The sequence below is a fragment of the Thunnus maccoyii genome, chromosome 1 (genome assembly GCF_910596095.1).
Source record: "Thunnus maccoyii chromosome 1, fThuMac1.1, whole genome shotgun sequence".
In the NCBI taxonomy this organism is placed as follows: Eukaryota; Metazoa; Chordata; class Actinopteri; order Scombriformes; family Scombridae; genus Thunnus; species Thunnus maccoyii.
In genome coordinates this window covers 27,851,504-27,871,181 of record NC_056533.1, presented here as the reverse complement: position 1 = coordinate 27,871,181, position 19,678 = coordinate 27,851,504, and the positions used below count along the sequence as shown (strand labels likewise).

General features: G+C 39.8%; 2 protein-coding genes across 2 annotated transcripts; both read left to right on the top strand.

Moving 5' to 3' along the window:
• The first annotated feature begins 723 nt into the window (after nucleotides 1-723).
• On the top strand, nucleotides 724-8,963 carry ercc3 (excision repair cross-complementation group 3). Its single transcript, XM_042419413.1, has 15 exons — nucleotides 724-928; nucleotides 1,583-1,782; nucleotides 1,920-2,156; nucleotides 2,258-2,307; nucleotides 2,400-2,535; nucleotides 3,652-3,822; nucleotides 3,952-4,156; nucleotides 4,497-4,811; nucleotides 4,920-5,104; nucleotides 5,678-5,880; nucleotides 5,977-6,073; nucleotides 6,588-6,705; nucleotides 6,803-6,921; nucleotides 7,608-7,757; nucleotides 7,881-8,963. The coding sequence occupies exons 1-15, from the start codon at nucleotides 901-903 to the stop codon at nucleotides 8,016-8,018; spliced, it is 2,352 nt and encodes a 783-aa protein (XP_042275347.1). The 5' UTR covers nucleotides 724-900; the 3' UTR covers nucleotides 8,019-8,963.
• A 1,547-nt stretch (nucleotides 8,964-10,510) lies between these two features.
• LOC121904285 (cytochrome P450 27C1) lies at nucleotides 10,511-18,873 on the top strand. The gene is made up of 9 exons (XM_042421948.1): nucleotides 10,511-10,974; nucleotides 12,193-12,383; nucleotides 12,715-12,914; nucleotides 13,234-13,443; nucleotides 14,347-14,510; nucleotides 16,871-17,037; nucleotides 17,255-17,333; nucleotides 17,556-17,759; nucleotides 17,923-18,873. Exons 1-9 carry the CDS (start codon nucleotides 10,681-10,683, stop codon nucleotides 18,040-18,042), a joined length of 1,629 nt encoding a protein of 542 aa, XP_042277882.1. The 5' UTR covers nucleotides 10,511-10,680; the 3' UTR covers nucleotides 18,043-18,873.
• The last annotated feature ends 805 nt before the right edge of the window (nucleotides 18,874-19,678 follow it).

The following is a 19,678-nucleotide window of genomic DNA, read 5'->3' as shown; positions in this document are numbered from 1 at the left end:
CTTACATTGTAAGTGCATTATGAAGGGATCTTCTAATGGCCAGTATGAACAAGAGGAATGATTACAGCAAGAAAAGCATTTTTCAATGTTCATTTGGGTACCTGACTGTTGTTTTAAGACAGACTTGAAAAACTGTGAACCTATCCTTTAATGTGATGCATTAAATGACAAAAAAACAAAAAAAAAAAAAAACGATAACAACAAAAATATGTATTTTTAGTTTATATTCCATTCAAATACAATACATATTTAATACAGTATAACAGCCCATCCTAATTGATAAATAAAAATATGATGTTGATGTTTGCCATTTTTGATTGTGTCTTTTCGTACGTGGATAATGATACAAAAAAGACGTATTTGGCTAATAATTAATTAATTTAATTATTGGGTTTGAATTAAAACCAAATAAAACAGATTATTTGTTGTGTATTTTTTTATGACTTAAACTGTATTGAATTGTATATTTTCGGTAATACAAAACTATATCATAGAAAACCCAATAACGATACAGTCCTTGAACAACACCAGACAGAAGAACAAACAATAATGTATTAAAGTAAGTAATAATTGACCAATAATAAAAGATAAATAAAAACAACAACAACAACAACAACGACAGCAGTAGCAACAACAACAACAACATCTTCCGCTCAAAGTCAAATGCCAATGAAGATTTTACTTTGAAGGCAAACCCGGAAATACAGCTTACACGACATCCTGTTGTAACTTTCTCATCACACTATTGATGCATCCACGACATGAGTGTAGCACATCCGTGATCCATGATCACAGCAGACAGTCCATCTTTGTAGAGTTTCAAGAGAACGTCTGGCCGATTATGAAGACACGTCTGATATGTTTTAAAAAGACATTACATATTTAAAAGTTTATTAAAAAATGGGTAAAAAGGATAAAGGAGATCGGGGTGAGTTGCTAATGCTACGCTTTAACTCAGCTAGCTATCAGCTAACACAAGCTGACAGATGGAGATCCTGAGAGAGGAATAGTTCCGCACATTACGTTGCTGTGTGGAGCATAAAATACTGTAATCCTGCACTGTGGAGTGGATTGAACACCGCCTCTGAATACATGGCTTGCTTAAGTGTAACGTTAGCAGGTTTAACTTAGCTTAGATAAAGGGCAGTTCACTGGTGGTCGTTCATAGGGGGAGATGACAAGTAGTGGTCATTTTCTCCTAATATTTATCTTGTTGACATTAATCTCTGTTAGCCAGCTCTGGTAGTCTGTCCATGGCTACTGGCTTGTGTTGAAACACACGGCATAAGGCTGATAAAAATCCTTTCTACGATAATGTACACTATTATGTTTATAGTCCAAGTTTGTGACCCTCGTGTGCTATGAATAGTTAGTGCAATCTAAAATGGAAAAAAACAAATCATAAAAAGCAGGAATATGTCACAAACAGATTGTATTGTGTATTTAGAAACTGTTTTACCTGAAAGTGCTTTCAATTTCAAAGACGACTGAAATGTGTTCTATGTTTATGCCATTTTGTGCCAGTTATTTGTTTCACCTCCAATGATAACCATGTCTCCTAACTCATATTGTTGGACTACAGAGAAGAAGTCCAAAAAGCGTTTCTATGAGGAGGAGGAAGATGAAGAAGAGACGTTGGGCAACGAGTCTCAGGAGGCCATACCTGCTGCTGCAGGGAAACAGGTGGATGAGTCCAGTACCAAACTGGACGAGTATGGAGCCAAAGACTACCGTCTTCAGATGCTTCTGAAAAATGATCACTCCTCACGTCCCCTCTGGGTGGTAAGATGTGTTTAGATTGTTGATTTCCTGACTTGAGACTGTTTACAGCTTGTAGTCTTCCTCCTGGTTTTACACAATATTGTAAGGGAAAGATCCTTGTATCTCTTTCTCATTTCTATAATTCTTCCCTCTTCCAGGCTCCAGATGGACACATCTTTCTAGAGGCCTTTTCACCAGTGTATAAGTATGCCCAGGATTTCTTGGTAGCCATTGCAGAGCCAGTGTGCAGGCCTAACCACATCCACGAGTACAAGCTGACAGCATATTCCCTGTATGCAGCTGTCAGTGTGGGGCTGCAGACCTCTGACATAGTGGAGTACCTGCAGAAACTCAGCAAGACATCTGTACCTGACGGAATCGTGCAGTTCATTAAGGTCTGAATGACAAAATATCTTTAATGGAGAGGGAAGTTATTTTATTTGTGTGAAAAATATGTTTATGTAAAAACTGTTTATCATCCTTTTCCTTCTCTCAGCTCTGCACAGTAAGCTATGGCAAAGTCAAGCTGGTGCTCAAGCACAATAGGTAAAGTCACTTCAACAAACATTCCTTCTGTCTTTGCATCGTTAATCTTCTTCGCAGCACTCTTTAACTGTGCTGTCTGTGTCTACCCTCAGGTATTTTGTTGAGAGTGCCTTCCCTGATGTGATCCAGCGGCTTCTGCAGGACAATGTGATCCGTGAATGTCGTCTCCGTACTGCAGACGGAGCGGACACTGAGCTCATTACTGAAGTCATCCACAGCAAGTCAGCGGTATGCCATTCACCATCTTTTCTTCCTCACAAAAAACATATCAAATCATTTCTTATTGTTTTAATGCAAAAATCTCAGCTTAAAAATATGTTTTACATCAAAACATATGTTTAAATATATGTGTTGTGATGCAGGAATGGAACGGTCTTATCTGACCCTTTAAGGGATTTTTTAAACTACTAATTATATCGTCCTGCCAGGATTTTTTTGTGATTATTGTGGCCAAAAATGCTTGATTTTGCAGCGGCTGCTTTTCTAAAAAAATGGATACAATTTGCAAAGTTTTATGTGCTCTTATTGCAGTACAACTACAGGAATTGGGAAAAATTGCAAGCAAAGGAAAATAAAGCGATTTTTAAAAGACTACTACCAATGAAGAGTCATATGTAATCACTTCCTTTGATTAAAAAGCATACTGCATATCACAGAAACAATCATATTTCATTGTTAATTTTCAAGTTTATTTTCTGAACATGAGAACCATGGGCTCAAAGTTATATGAAAAAAGGGTTAGTCGAGTTCCATTTATAAGCCTTAATTAAATAAACTTTCACCTCAACATTAGCACCAAATAAAATCAGTCAATAAGGACATTATAGTTTCCAAATAGCCCATTTTTATGTTTGAGGTAGATTATGTCCATCTTTGCTGTCTGAACAACATATCAACTTCTATTCTTCTGACTAACTGTAAGCAAACCTCATTTAGGAACATTTATGAATTGTTTTGCTTGGTCTATTGGTCATTTTTGTTGGCAGATGCGATTTGTCCACCTGAATGTACGCTGCAATGACATAATTTGCTACAACGCGAAATGCAACAGTTGGTACAAATCACAAGTGGTCTGTTGATTTGGCCATTTCATGTGGAAAAGTTGCGGTAATATAGCAAAATTGCAAGCTCTTGCAAATATTTGAGAGATTTTTTGAATTTGTGTTAATTATTGCGATCGCAAAATTGCAATTTCCTGGAGGAACTGAATTATACTGATAACTAAATGAAAATCTATGACATGCTAAGTTTTGGAAATCATTCTACATTTCCTGCCTCTTTATACAGAAAGACAACTGTTGTCATGACCGCTGACAGATGTCTCTCTGCGTCTGTTTCTGACAGATCTCCAAGTCTCTTCCGGAAAAGGGAGGTGCTTCCACCTCACAGGAGCCCAGCGAGGGACAAACTTCAACCCAGCAAGTTCCTGAGGACATCTTCAGCTACTATGAGCAGATGGATAAGGAAGAAGAGGAAGAGGAGGAGACTCAGACTGTGTCCTTTGAGATTCGCCAGGTACACTTCTGATTTTATACATTGAGTTTTGTTATTGTTGTTGTTATCAATGTTATAATTGTGTGTTTAAGGACTGTTCTTGCATACTATTTTACCACTGCAGAACTGTTCTTCTCTGGTTTGGTATAGGAGATGATTGAAGAGCTGCAGAAGCGTTGCATTCAGCTGGAGTACCCCCTGCTTGCAGAGTATGACTTTCGCAATGATACAGTCAACCCAGACATCAACATAGACCTTAAGCCCACTGCTGTGTTAAGGCCCTACCAGGAAAAGAGTCTGCGCAAGATGTTTGGGAATGGACGTGCTCGCTCTGGGGTCATTGTGCTACCCTGCGGTGAGACAGCTGGTTTACTGTTGAGGGAGGATGGAACATGTGACAAAACAGAAAAGACTCAAGACCAAAGCAGTTTATCACAGTAAAAATACAATCTTGAAATGGCAAATTAACTAATAATTGGAATGAAAAGCACTGTTCAGAAGCTAAAAAGAAGAAATACTCTTGTACTTTGTCTTTCATTTTAATGTTTTACTCTCACAACATTTCCCATAATTGTCAATAGACACATTTTAAACAGCTAAACTGTAAATTACCATTACTTATCTTTTTGTAGCATATGTTTGAGTGCAAAAAGCTTGTATGTTTCATTTATTTACGTATCTTCTTTGCTTTCCAGGAGCGGGCAAATCTCTGGTGGGTGTGACAGCAGCGTGCACAGTGCGTAAACGCTGCCTGGTGCTGGGTAACTCCTCTGTGTCAGTGGAGCAGTGGAAAGCCCAGTTCAAGATGTGGTCCACTATTGATGACTCTCAAATCTGCCGCTTCACCTCTGACGCCAAGGACAAGCCCATCGGCTGCTCAATTGCCATCAGCACTTACTCTATGCTGGGCCATACTACCAAGCGCTCCTGGGAGGCTGAGAGGGTCATGGAGTGGATGCGTAGCCAGGAGTGGGGACTCATTATCCTGGATGAGGTGCACACTATTCCTGGTGAGCTATTAACAGTACATCAGTTTATGACAAAACTCAGTATTACCTTGCCAGTGCAACAGTTACTGACTTACATGCTAACATAATAATTCTGTGTGCTCTCTGTAGCCAAGATGTTTCGTCGTGTTCTGACCATTGTCCAGGCGCATTGCAAATTGGGGCTCACTGCTACACTGGTTAGGGAAGATGACAAGATTGTGGACCTCAACTTCCTAATTGGGCCAAAACTATATGAGGCCAACTGGATGGAGTTGCAGAACAATGGCTACATTGCCAAAGTCCAATGTGCAGAGGTGAGTCTTGCAGTGTGCAGAGTGTATAGTAAATAAGATAAAAGGACTAAAATGCACATAGGAAGCTGACTCAGAGTTCCACAATCTGTCTTATGTTGTGAGTCAGTTGGCTTTCGATTGTGTGCTGTTCTCTGCATAGATATGTATACATAAATGTGTATATATATAAATAAATGTTTATACAGAGTTGGCTTAGGTCACTAAAATCAGACAGCTTTCAGTCGTTAGCTTGCAGTTGTTTCTTAAAGAGCAGTAGAATATGAGATTTGCTTTTTAAAAACCTTTTATTATAATAAAATACGACTTAGTGATATTTTGGCAAAGCTCTGGGCTGTATCTGCAGTCAAGATTCAACTGTTAGCCTTGTGCCAGAGGACAGTGTTTAAATAAGGATTCATGAGCTAACATTTTATATATTATGGTAAGTACACTAAAAGTGCTATGTAAAGTCTGCCACTGCTACTTTTATATTATTACACAGTATGTCTTAACTGTTGCTTTTACAGTATGACAGGAGGCTGCATTACCTAGTGAGCATGTGCTCCCTTAACAATTTTCCCGTCTTTGCTTCAGGTGTGGTGCCCGATGTCTCCGGAGTTTTACAGAGAATATGTGGCCATCAAGACAAAGAAGCGCATCCTGCTTTACACCATGAACCCCAATAAGTTCCGCGCTTGCCAGTTTCTCATTCGCTTCCATGAACGGCGCAATGACAAGATCATTGTCTTTGCTGATAATGTCTTTGCCTTAAAGGAATACGCCATTCGCCTCAACAAGTAAGTTATTCGCAAAAAGAGCACGTTGAATGTTTCAGCGATTTGCCTGTTTAGATTTAGATGATTTTAATCCCTTTCTCTCATTGTCTTCTTAAGGCCTTACATCTATGGTCCAACCTCTCAAGGGGAGCGTATGCAGATTTTACAGAACTTCAAACATAACCCCAAGATCAACACCATTTTCATCTCCAAGGTAAACTGATTGATGTAGTACAGATCTGTCAATGTCCTATGACTGTACTCATTCAGTCATCTGCCCCCTTGTGGCTAGTAGGTGGCACACCACCTGACCAAACATCAATTTGTCTCCTCTCTGCACTACTGTTGAATTGTGTAGGGTGCAATCGGCATGGTTACGCACATCCTAATAATTGGATCATACCCAAAATGACGTAATATTCCAGTTATGGTACCTGACAGTGATTTGTTTTCATGCTGTAGGCAATCACATCACATCCCTCCTGGTCTTAACTAGTGTCCTTGATTATTATTGGTAAAGCAATTCAATATTCATCGATATTGTAGGCATTGCTTCATGTGAATGAATAAAAGATTTTCTCTGGGATTCTTTGCACAAGAGAAAATCTGGAATCTTGTGCATCTTGTTTTAAAACTCTAAATGAACACTTGAAAAGTGGCACCGTGACACAATGAATTAATAATGCAAACATGTTGTGGATTTATACTTCATCTCTGCAACCAAACAGGTTGGAGACACCTCATTCGACTTGCCAGAGGCCAATGTTCTGATTCAGATCTCCTCTCATGGTGGATCACGCAGACAGGAGGCCCAGAGGCTTGGCAGAGTCTTACGTGCCAAGAAAGGTTAGTCAGTCTGAACAGCTGTTTTTTTTTGTGTATGACTTGACTGTCTTGCCTGAACAAAGGCAGCCATTCTCACTCTACCTGCCCGCCTGTTTAGGAATGGTAGCCGAGGAGTACAATGCATACTTCTATTCACTGGTGTCTCAGGACACCCAGGAGATGGCTTACTCCACCAAGAGGCAGAGGTTCCTGGTGGATCAGGGCTACAGCTTTAAGGTATGTTTACCCCTGCTGCATCATATCATCTCTACACAATGTTCTCATTATTTGTGTCACTACAGAAATATACACCACTGATTCCACCCAGTTCAAATGATAGATTACAACTTTCTTTGTGGCGACTCGTACTGAATTTCTCATTGTAACATTGAAGGTAGCACTTTAAACACATTGTAAAAGTGCTGAAGGTTTATTTCACCTAATTTTTGAACATTTTAATTTCAGTTTGTTTTATTTAAATTCACAAATCGGATTTTCTTTTTCCTGCTTCTGTTATCTGTACACTTGCTCCAAACTAGTTGGAACCTGACATGATTTATTCAAAAGTGATCCATTCATACTGGCAAAATGGTCCAAGACTGAAATTTAAGTAATTCAGCTAACAGCCAATGAGAGTTTAGCTTCAGGTGGAAAAAACAATGAATGAACTAGGTAAAAAAAGCATCTTTCAATCACAAAAGTAGTTTTGCTCCTAAGTCTCTATACTATATTTAGAGGAATAAAGTTCATATGAAATATCACAGAAGTAAAAACAAAGTGAAAAGTCTTATACAAAGTTTTAAAGTAATATTTGTTACAAAAAAAAGTGTACAGCTTCCAAAGGTGGCAAGCATTTAGTCACAAGTCAGTGTGATGTGATGTTTTGTCATACATATTGTCTAAATGTTCCACTCTTATCATAGGTGATCACAAAGATGGCAGGTATGGAGGAAGAGGACCTGATGTTCTCCACTAGAGATGATCAACAGCAGCTGCTTCAGAAGGTCTTGGCTGCGTCAGACCTGGACGCTGAGGAGGAAGTCGTGGCGGGAGAGGTGGGCGGACGACCACAGGTGAGCACTTTTCCAAAACTCAGAAAAGCCAAACGTATATTAGCTTTTGCATACATACAATTGTGCTTTGTTGTGTCTCGTAATATTCTTACTGTTTTTCTGTCTCCCTGCTTTCCTGATCAGTTCTCGAGGCGAACGGGCACCATGAGCTCCATGTCAGGCGCAGACGACACCGTCTACATGGAATATCAGAGCCGAGGCAGCAAAGCCTCCGCCGCAGGCAAGAGCGTCCATCCGCTCTTCAAGCGCTTCCGAAAGTAGAAACATTAAAAGACTGTTGCTACTGGGTGAGAGGATGAAGTGGAAGAGCAATAATGTAAACTGAGCCTAAGGGTCAGATAGTCCAGCTGGTCTGGAGAACAGAACAGTCAATGAAGACCTCCTGAAGCTAGATATCATCTGAAGCTAACGACAATATATGAAGCTTCATCCCGATAGCTTATGGTGACGATGAGGGTAATGACCTGTTGCAGCGAACGATTCCCCGCTGGGTTCGGATGTGTAATGTAATATATCTGATGTCCCATCTCAGACACGTTCGGCTGAAATGCAGTGCATGCCAAGCAAGACAAAGTGTCAACCATCATTGTTCCCCCTGAAACAAAACGGGGTATTGTTTAAGTTAAACTGAAATTCAATGACAGTTCTTTTGAAATATGAAGCAAATTTGAAACATGTAGGAAGAGATCAGATGTGTTCTGGAGTATGAGGACATTAGTCCTTTAAGCAGCAGCTTTAATAACAGCTTTCAGTTGTTTGTCAGTGAGTAGATTAACCTTTGTCTTCTTTGCTTCACTGAAAAAACAACTCCAAACCGAGGACGTATAGACTTTTGTAAATCTGGCTCCATTTTACACATTTAAACTTCACCAGTTAAACACATATTGTGGGGTTAAATCTGTCCTAGATTGTCCTGCTAATACTAGTTTTCATTTCAGAATGTTCAGGTTGTGAATTTTCTACTGTAAAATGTTCTTTAACATTTATTTTTCTTTGTAAAAGAAATGTTTGTTGATTTCTTTTCTCAAGTGTATTCATGGTTACACTGTAAGAAGGTTTTGTGAATTTTAAGTTTCACATAAGATGTTTGAAAAACCTCTAAAGTATTAAAGAATAAACTATTTTTGTGTACTTTTTGACAAGCTATACAGGAAGGGAAACCTATTTGCATCAGTAATAAATAAAAGTTTGTCTTAGGGAAATAAATGATGTTGTCTGTCATTATTAATAATAATGTTCGTCCGTTACATACAGTGGGTCAGAATAAGGCAAACTGGAGCCTGACAACTCTCAAAATCAATGAATAAAACTATACAAAAATCATAAATGTTGTTCCTGCCACAGATGAATATGTAAATGAGGGCATCCATATTGTGAATTAGGCTGCATTGAAACGCAGTAGCCAATCTATAGTTCAGTTAGTTTCCCAGAAATTTTCCAGAAAGGAAAATAACGTCTTAACATCCACTGGGTCACCAGCAACCCGCTTAAGCCAGTTGTAAGCGGTAGCATCACTCAGTAATGAGTAAAGGCAATTGGCACGATTTGGCTAATTGGAGATAACTGGAGAGGTTCAGGGACACCAGTGACACCACAAACTAAAAACTCCCTAGCTCCCATAAGGTTAGACCTAGAGGTCTGGAATTTTATACAGGTTGACAAGATGCAGAAGGTATGTGGTGATTTGCATGGTTCTGGCATAAAGCATGTCCTAATTATTGTTATTCAAATATGACTCATTATAAACGAGGATCAAAAACACTTTTTTGAGCCTTATTTGCACTGATGTAGTTTTGTTTGTGTTTTAGCCACATGCTAAACAAACACATTTCCATAAACTAGAAGATGTCACTTGTCAAATGAAGCCTAATACATGCATCGTGGCCTTACAGTTATAAGTTTTTCCATTTGGTTGTGCCAAATAGGTGAAAATTCTATAAAAAGGATGGATGTTAAAGGGACAAGGCAAATTTAAGGATTACAGACACTGCTGAAGTCAAATCTGAGCATGTCCACTGAAAAACACCAAACGTGTTCTCCAACTCATAACAGCATGAGCACTTTCTGAGACAGACACATGAATAATGTGCAAATAGTTTACATATGCTGAGCTGCCATCTAGCACTGACATATTATTTGCCTTTGGGAAAGGTTTAATAGCTTACTGGGTGAAAGAGAAATGTTACACATATAAATCTATGAGCCCCAGAACTATTAGACAACTTTTCTTTACAGTCTGTCTCCACAGATTATATCCAGCCAATCAGCAGGCTACTTCTTAAAATATACCTGCTAAACATTAACAAACCAGTGAGCAGTTACATATGTAGGTGTAAACAGCTGATGATTTGTGAAATCACCTCTCTCTGAACATGTGCGTGTGCTTACATGAGCCATACTGTGGGAGGTACTTTACTTTTTTTTTGGACAAATATATTACATGTAATTCGGTTTCATGTGACGCTAATCACATTTACGTTCAGTGTGTGTGTGTGTGTGTGTGTGTGTGTGTGTGTATGTGTGTGTGTTTGCAGGGGTTGGGGTCGCGTGCACACATGCTGATTGATTGGTGTGATGTAACTGTGTTTTGGCACGTTGTAATCCACTCTTCCAATGAAAGAATGAACCCAAAAGCTTTTTTTAGGGGGGGGGGAACGCCCATACCCGAATACAGAGTTATCCCTCCCTTTTTTGTGAAGCGATCATCCAATCCTCTTCCACGTCTGAGGTTGTACAAGCAACTAGCTATATAAAAGCGTTCCACAATAGACCCATCTAGCATTACATTACCATACAGGCTGGGCTTGTTTCACACGTGCCAGGATCATGCATTTGCAGATGTAAATTCTGCGCTTTTAAACTTTGCAAAAAACTCGATCTTTTTTTTGCGCACGGAAACGCCGAAAAGTATCCATAAAAGCAAATGATGGCTTTCCCGAAACAGTTTATGACAACATGTTGGAAGAATCTAAAAAGCGACCGGCTGAATAACCAGCTGTTTTTCATTTTACGCGCCCTGCACAAGTCAGCAGCCAGCAAGGCTTTTGGGATGTCCGCGGCTGGAGAAGAGGCCATGCCTGAAAGATTGATCACACCGACAGATGTCGGCGAGAAAGCCAGAATCAAGACCCTGAAGGAGATGCCTGGACCCAGCACCTTATCCAACTTGATCGAGTTCTTCTGGAGAGACGGTTTTGGCAGAATTCATGAAATTCAGGTAATGCTGCCCATATTGTTGCTTTTCCCCATTTTGTTTCACAGATTAAAATATGTCTTTGTATTGTCTACCCTTGGCGAGAGCCTGTGTTTTCTCAGCGTCAGCCAAATTTGCCACTTATGCGTAAAATGGCACAGGCAGTTGCGTAAAAGCGCACCAGGAGTTTGGTCGCTGGTCGGTTATCCACTCCAAGGTATGAGCTGTGTAATAGTATACAAGTGAGTTAAAAGGTGTTTTTTTTTCTTTAACAAGTAATAGCAAATTATTATATGGCGCTTTAATCACAGTGTGTAGAGAAAATATCTAAAACTTCAAAAGTGGGAAATGAGCAAATTAATCAAACTGAGGTGTCAATCTTAATTGGTTCTTTATTTGTAATCGTTGTCATTGGCGGAAAAAGTGGAGTGAAGTCTTCTTTTGACATGTCAGGGCAAGAATGAGCCTCTGGTGGTGAAAAGTAACACAAACTGATAATTAAACATTTTCTATCATGACACATGTTTTATAAGAGTAAACAATGGAAAGTCAGATGAATATACTCATCTTTTTTAAAATGTCATCATCATCTTTTTCCTGTTTCAACAAATTTACTCTGATTCAAACAATCACTCTAATCAGTGCTCTTTGATTTTGAGCTCTTTGATCTTGATGAATAAGCAAATATTCTTTTCTCCCCAAACCACAGTTTTGTTACGTAAAAGTTGAACATACATATTCATTTTACCACAGGCAGACATTTTCATGAGCTGGTTTCTTCATTTGATGAGGAAATGAGTCCAAATGACACACATGGGGATATTATCACATTTTATGTCTTAAGAAATTTCTCTGGAATCTGTATTTGAAGAAGTAACGATTGAGGACAAAATCAAAATAGATTATGGCATATCTCCAGTCAACAGTACTTTATTTGTTGTAGGTATCCACCACCACTGATACTGTACTATTACACTACTAAATGTTATGCAGGTACCTTTTGTAATTATATGTGTTGCATCTGGGACAATTACAGAGGGCTAAAGTTAAGACAAAGAGACGTGTGTCGAGTCATACGCTGCTGTCATACCTGACAAGTTTAGTGTTGTACTTTGACAACAGAACAGATAGACCAGTTTGACAAATAGAGGAAGTCCATTTTTGGATGGTAGGTAAATGAAGGTTTAAATATCCATATCTAATAAAGTGAGACCATCAGTTAACTACTGTCTCTGTTTACAGCTGGAGCACGGGAGGAAGTATGGGAAAATTTTCAAATCCCGTTTTGGACCCCAGCTGGTGGTCTCAATCGCTGACCGCGATCTGGTGGCTCAGGTGCTGAGGGCTGAGGGTGCAGCTCCCCAAAGAGCTAACATGGATTCCTGGAAGGAATACAGAGACATGAGAGGCCGTTCCACAGGCCTGATCTCGGCGTGAGTCCCTTTCAACCTTTAATCTTTTGAGTAAATTACTTTGGGCCAGGAAGGATAATCACAATCTCAAAGTTTATTGACTTAACTCGGTGAATTGACTACATTTCCCGGATCAGATCACCTCTACTGAACAGACTCTTTACTTCTCAGTAGTCAGCTTTGTTTTACTGTAATCGCTGAAATAACGTACCTGCCCCATTTGGCATCCATACTTGCACTTTTTCAATAGCTTCTTCTTAAATAACCAGGTAATTTCCTCTACATGTCTATGAATGTCTTGTACAAAACTTGGGCCGACGATTCACCTTATCTTCTGTATCCCGTTTTCTAGGGAGGGAGAAGATTGGCTAAAGATGCGGAGCGTCCTCAGACAGCTCATCATGCGCCCACGTGATGTGGCGGTGTTCTCCGATGATGTTAACAAAGTGGTAGACGACCTGGTCAAGAGAGTTTGTATTCTACGCACTCAGGAGGCAGACGGAGCAACTGTCCTCAACGTCAATGACCTCTTCTTCAAATATGCCATGGAAGGTTAGTACAAAGCCAGCAAAGAATTGAACATGGCCGGGAGGATCCACTTGAAGCTTAGGAAAATGTGGAAAAGGATGCAGGTGTAGTGTAGATGAAGGGCACAGGAGATCCTTGAGAACGCTAGAGGCAGAAAGGGGCAACAGCAGAGAGAAAATAGACATGAAAGAGAAAAATACTCTCAAACTAAGGTTTGCCAGTTCAGTGACTCTTACATCAAGAAAGAAGTGACTGATAATGAATCATTGCAGCTTTGAAAGCTGTGTGCAGAAGACATTATTGAAACTCTTGTCTCCCTCCTCTTTTCCTTTTGCTTTTACAGGTGTGGCAGCCATTTTGTACGAGTGTCGTTTAGGCTGTTTGGAAAATGAGATTCCCCAGGAAACTCAAAACTACATCAACGCACTGCACCTCATGTTCAGTTCCTTCAAGACAACCATGTATGCCGGGGCGATCCCGAAGTGGCTCCGGCCCATCATTCCCAAACCGTGGGAGGAGTTCTGTTACTCCTGGGATGGTCTCTTCAAATTCAGTAAGAAGTCCGCACCACATGGTCAAATAAGTGTTTTTTTTATACTGGTATGTTGGCCACGTGCTCACAGTAATGAGGCTACTCTCATATTAAAGGGGCACTCCAGCATTTTTATGCTCAGACTTTCAAAACACTTGGGGACTCACAAGAGACAGATAACAAAGAATGGTCACAATTGAAGCAGCGGAGGCTCCAGAGGCTTTGTTATAAATTTTAGGCTCCAAGCTGAGATAACATTAATGACATCATCAACAGACTTGACAAAGCTCCTCTACAGCCACAGAGGACATTATACAACTGTTATCACATGATGAGTAGTACTCTCTATGACAAGTAAACTGACTTTTATATGTAAAGTTGGTGGAATGCCCCTTTAAGATTTGCTGTGCTTTTTTTTTCTGAGTGGGTTTTAATGAAAGCCCATTTGGAAAATATATATTTTTGCATAATCAAAAAAAAAAAACAAATGGGATAGAGAGATAGATGACACACAATAGATTACTTGTTTCCAGAATGTCTTTCTCCAGTTCAGTCGATGCCCAATCTTTGAAAAGACATTTATAAATTGTTTTAGATGTGTAAATATGTAAGATAATGGATTCACTGTGGTATTTTTTTTTTTAAATCCCCAACAGTGAAGTTCAGGCTTAGTTGAGTATTCGCCAAATTTTGGTAGATAAGTAGCCTGGCATCAATAGAAAGGAATGTTGATTTGCATATAAATCTCTTCTGCTTTACCATGGGATTGTGGGAGTATGGGGTCCCTCTGTTACATAACCTGTTCTCTCCTCTTTTTCCTTTCCTTCACCACCCTTGCACGACTCCCCTTCCCTTCCCTCCTCGCCTCTACTCTACTCCACCCTCACCATTCATCCCATCCTCTCTGTCTCTGTCTGATCCCAGGCGTTATTCACATTGATAAGAGATTTACAGAGATCAAGGCCCAGCTGGAGCGGGGAGAGAAGGTGGAGGGGGGACTGCTCACGCACATGCTCGTTACAAGGGAGATGAACATGGAGGAAATCTACGCTAATGCAACAGAGATGCTACTGGCTGGGGTTGACACGGTGTGTGTGTGTGTGTTTTTAAAGGATACATGCAAGGAGGGGCTTGTGCAGTTGAGGAGTGTAGAGGTGCAGTGAGTGTGGGTTAGCAGGAGGTGGAGGGGTTGGGAGTCACACATGTGTCTGTACTGTGTGTGTGTGTGTGTGTCTGAGTCAGTGTTGAGTTTCAAGGGTTCGGTTTCTGGCGCCACATTCGTGCCTGTGAAGCTGTGCCAGCGTCAGGTCAGAGCAGTGAATCGGGGGTTACACAGTATCCCACTGACAAACTTGCTCTCACTCAGATTTAGTTTCTTGTGATTTGTCTATGTCAGATCTACACAGGGGGGCTTTTGTCTTTTTTCCTCCTCCAGACATCTGTGTTGTGTGTTAATGTGTTTCCACATTAGACCTTAATTGGATAGCACTTGTAAATAATGGAGACTGCTGGTTTTATCTTATTGGAGTACTAAATTCATAAACCACAGAAGACACTTCTTTTAGGTTTGTATTTTTGTGGATTTTTTTACCTGTTTAGTTGGCAGATCAAAGAATACAGAGATGGGAAACATTGAAGGAGAGCAGCAGCATGACATACAACAAATACTCTTTATCATATTTGAGCCTGCTGAATCATTAGACACCCCCACGAAGCATAATTCAATAAAGAGAAAATTAAAGACGTTTAGAAGGATTTATTTGAAATTGAACTCAAAATATCGTATGTGTGTGCATGAATTTCCATCTGTGTGAACACTGTGTGCACATGTGCACAGTTACTGCCTAATTTGTTTGGGGTACTGTCAGATTGATCAGAATTATGGGTGTAGAGTGTTTTGTGCTGAGCTGGGGGGCCACGGGATAAAAGGGTGTGTGTGAGTGTGTGTGTTTTTGTTGAACTTGTTGCAACGGCCACGTCCTGGTAGGGGGTGGACTTAGCTGAGCCATTACCTGACCCTGTGGTGCGTTTGCCTTTACTCAGCACACACAAGAGCTGTCAAGACAAGTTAGCCACAGCCAGAGTTATAGCATAGGCTGGGCAGAGGTGAGATGAGGGGGAGAACTGGGGAGGGGTGGGCCTTCGGAAGAGGGACGCTGTCATGAAATAGCAAAAGAAGAGGGAACTAACGATGGATGTTAGAAAATGAAGAGAAGATGTGGGGGATGGGGGGGGGAAGGCCTAAGCCTTCTTTAGTGCTGTGTTTGGATCAGCTTTTGTCATATGATTCCTCTCTGGCTTTGTCTGAGGTGTTGCCAGTATCTGTGCCAGCTGGACTTTATTAGAAGCATGTTGGTTAGATGGGGAGAGGGTTATGACAGAGTGGGAGAGTAAATCTGTGGAAGGGAAGTTGAAGATGCAATAGTGAAAAGGATGGCAGGGCGTATACAAGGGTAGACGTCTTTTTGATCAGTTGTTAGTCCACCGGGAGACATTGACCTCAGACTGACCTCTGGGGTCTATTCAGTGTGATGTTGGCAATAACAAGGCCGCCCTTCCGATACCTGTATGTCATGAGATGCACGGGTGGATGGAAAGATATGCTAAGATGCCAGGAAGTAAGATGTGCAAGAAGTAAGCTGTGGGCTGATGTAACAAGCCAAATGACACGGCCGCTAACGATGGGATTTGAATACGGGAAATAGGACATGCATTTTCATATGATTTGCACATCTACATCAAAGTTCAATGACGTGTGATTTCTTTTCTCAGTGAGTCAGAAAAAAAGTACAGACAATTGAGGACAATGAGTAGGTGGGGTGGTTGCAATAAAAGGAAAGAGGAAATGAAAATGATCAGGGTGTGTCGGATGGGAAAGGGAATGCGTGAGATACGTGGGAAGTGGTAACGAGGGGGCCCATTGTGAGTCTAGTGAAAGCTTGTGCAAGAAAAAAAATGCAAATTTAAAAAAAAAAAAAAAAAAAAAAGAGAGCGAGACAGATTTCTGTTATCTAATTAATTAGGATCAAGATTATTTTCTTGACACAAACGGCACAGTGTAATGCTGTTAAGTGTGGCGCAACTGAGCGCATTTAATCAAGGTAGAATTAGATGAAAACGGACGAGGAGAGCACAGGAGAAGAGTGGGTGATGTTAAGATGAGGGATAAACGGCTGAGAGTGCAGCTGGAGGAGTGCACACGAGTGTCTGCTCAGCACGTGGAATTAGCCCCCTCTCCCTTGAAAGCCCCTCACTGTTTCCCAACACTTACGCAACATAGAAACTCTTATATCAGCTTGCTTTGCAGTCAGATGTGTTGCAAAACATCAATAAAAATGGCAACATCTCCAAAGATACTTAATGAACCCTGCTTACATACTATATATTCAAAGATTAATGAATAATTATAATAATTAAAAAAAAAAAAAATCCTCCTGCATTCTCCTAGACCTCCTTCACGCTGTCGTGGGCCACTTACCTGTTAGCGCGGCATCCTCATATACAGCAGAAAATCTTTTCGGAGGTGACGAAGGCTTTGGGACCCGGAACAATCGCCACAGCTGATGATGTACCTCATCTGCCTCTTATCAGAGGCCTGGTCAAAGAGACTCTCAGGTACACACTACATGGATTGCGTTTTTGTTAATTAAATAGACTTGTGACGAATAACTAATGAGCGCCTGCCTCTGTTCAATAACTTCCCGTCATTATATTTAATTTGTTCATTAGCTTTCTTAATGTGTGGCCTGTCATCATAGCATTAGACTTTGTGAAAAGATCAATGTATAGTGCTGATGAATAACAGTCTTTGTTTGCCCCTCCTTGGGAGCAGGCTTTTTCCAGTTCTCCCAGGCAACGGACGGGTTACCCAGGATGACTTGGTGGTGGGCGGATACTTCATCCCCAAAGGGGTAAGACTGACGGGGACTTGTAGAATGTGCATGTGCTGAAGAAAAAGCGTGACTGTAAGAGTGAGCCAAAAAAACTTTACAGTGGAACCAGATGTAATGTGATCATGCATTACTCATTCATCTCTCTCTTCCTCTTTCGCATACAGATGCATGTACAATAGCCCAGCTGTTTTCATTACACAACTGACATTTTTTTTTTGTCTTGTCTTTTCACTTTGTTAGACTCAGTTGGCCTTGTGTCACTACTCCACTTCCATGGATGGGGAGAACTTTGCCGATGCTTCAGACTTCCGTCCGGATCGCTGGATAAGAAAGGATAACACAGATCGTGTTGACAACTTTGGCTCGATTCCCTTTGGCTATGGCATCAGGAGCTGCATTGGCAGGAGAATAGCAGAGTTAGAAATGCATCTGGCTCTCACAAGGGTAGGAGATTAATCCACTCTTATATACACACACACACACACACACACACACACACATATTCACAATTTGTCTTTAAAAATACAGTACATATACCCACTTATAAATGCACGCATAGACAATGTGTTACTACTAAAATGACACCTGTGTTTTGGTTCCTGTGCAGCTCATTCAAAAGTTCCACATCGGCATCTCTCCTGACACTGATGATATAAAGGCCAAAACCCATGGCCTGCTCTGCCCTGGTGCCCCCATCCATCTGCAGTTCACTGACAGAGAAAACTAGGTGCAAACTCCTCTCCGTGAGCTCTACTGTACTGTATATTTTAATCGCATTGATTCATGATTAGGGTTTTTTTTTAATTTTTTTTTTTTAAATACACATCTTTTAGTACACGGTCCACTGTTAGATTGTAGATACCGAACTGCGACTGAGGTTTTACTCAGGCAAGAAATGTGTATCTCCTTCTCCTGTTTGGTAGTGAGGAGGACAGAAATAATACTGGACCAATAATGATAAGTTAAAAGCTGTTCTTGTGTGTATATTATTTGTACTTAGTGAAAACCACTGCAGTTTGTGTGGACTGCTAGTCCTTCCATTCATCCTATTCAAAATAGAGAGTGGGGAAAAATGAACTATAATCTATATAATTATACTATATCCTTTCATATCAATGTGCATGCATGTACTAAATAATGTTATGTGCACATGTGATCCTTTAAACTGACTGAGTTTGAGAAAGTGTTTCACTGAGAATGTTGAGGGGCAAACATGAATGTATTGAAAATGAGCTGTTTCTTAGAAGTGTGTATGTATGTAAATAATGAGCTTTATTTGATGACTGTTTTATCTGTGTTGCAAGCCAAATTTTTTTTTTTTTTTTACCAGATTACCTTTTTTCTGGCACCATATTTCATTCAGACTGATAAAACATTTACTCAAGGAATTGACATTCATGATTTTAACCCATAATTAATATATAAAGCAAACACAGTTAACTGATAGAGATGTATTTGTATAGGAATCACAAAGAAAAATTGTTACACATGTTTTATATTGATATTTGAAGGTGGAAAAAGACTGTGCTTTTTAAAAAAATTAAAAGTAATTTGATCATCTTGTGAGTTAGAACTAATGAATGACAAATTATAAACTAAATTAATCAAAAGTAGAATATTTGCTCAACTAATGACGACATATTTGGATTAAAAAAATTCCACATTTGTAGTTTCTATGTTGTTTGTGTTAATACAAGTACTTTACAAGAATGTCTACATTATGATTATTTGAGAGATAATGTATGTTACAGAACAGTTTTTTGAAAGGGGAAGATAGACAAGTTGCTGTATTGTGCTATTTTGAAGGGTCACACTGGTTTGCGTGGAGGAAAATGGAAACCTTTTAGAAGTCTTTGTATTTATCTGCTCTTTAGTCTTTCTGTACCATTTATACCGTAGTCCAGTAAAACTGGGAAACAATAAAAATGATGATTATTTTAAAAATCGTGTGTTTTTCTTTGTCAGGGTCTAAAATTCAACAATACATAATGACAATATACTGACAATACATTGTCAGTATAGAAGTGTATCGAATGTGGAACATGACAACACTATATAAATACTAAAGCTAGATGTATAAATACTACAAATGTAGAGCCACTGAAGAAACCAAAGGATAACTAAACTGGCCAAATATTTACTTTGTACTTTTTAAGAATAAAGTTCTTGAGTATATAAGGTAGATGTTATCTATGGTACTGATGTACATATGTAATAAATGTAATATTGTTTTTTGTGAAGATCCCAAGGTTACCAAATATACCACAGGTCTTAAAAATAACAAATGACAGTGAAATTTGCAAAGGAATAATCAGTGGTGCTGCCATAAGATCTTTTGACTGGGATAGGACTATTTCACTCAA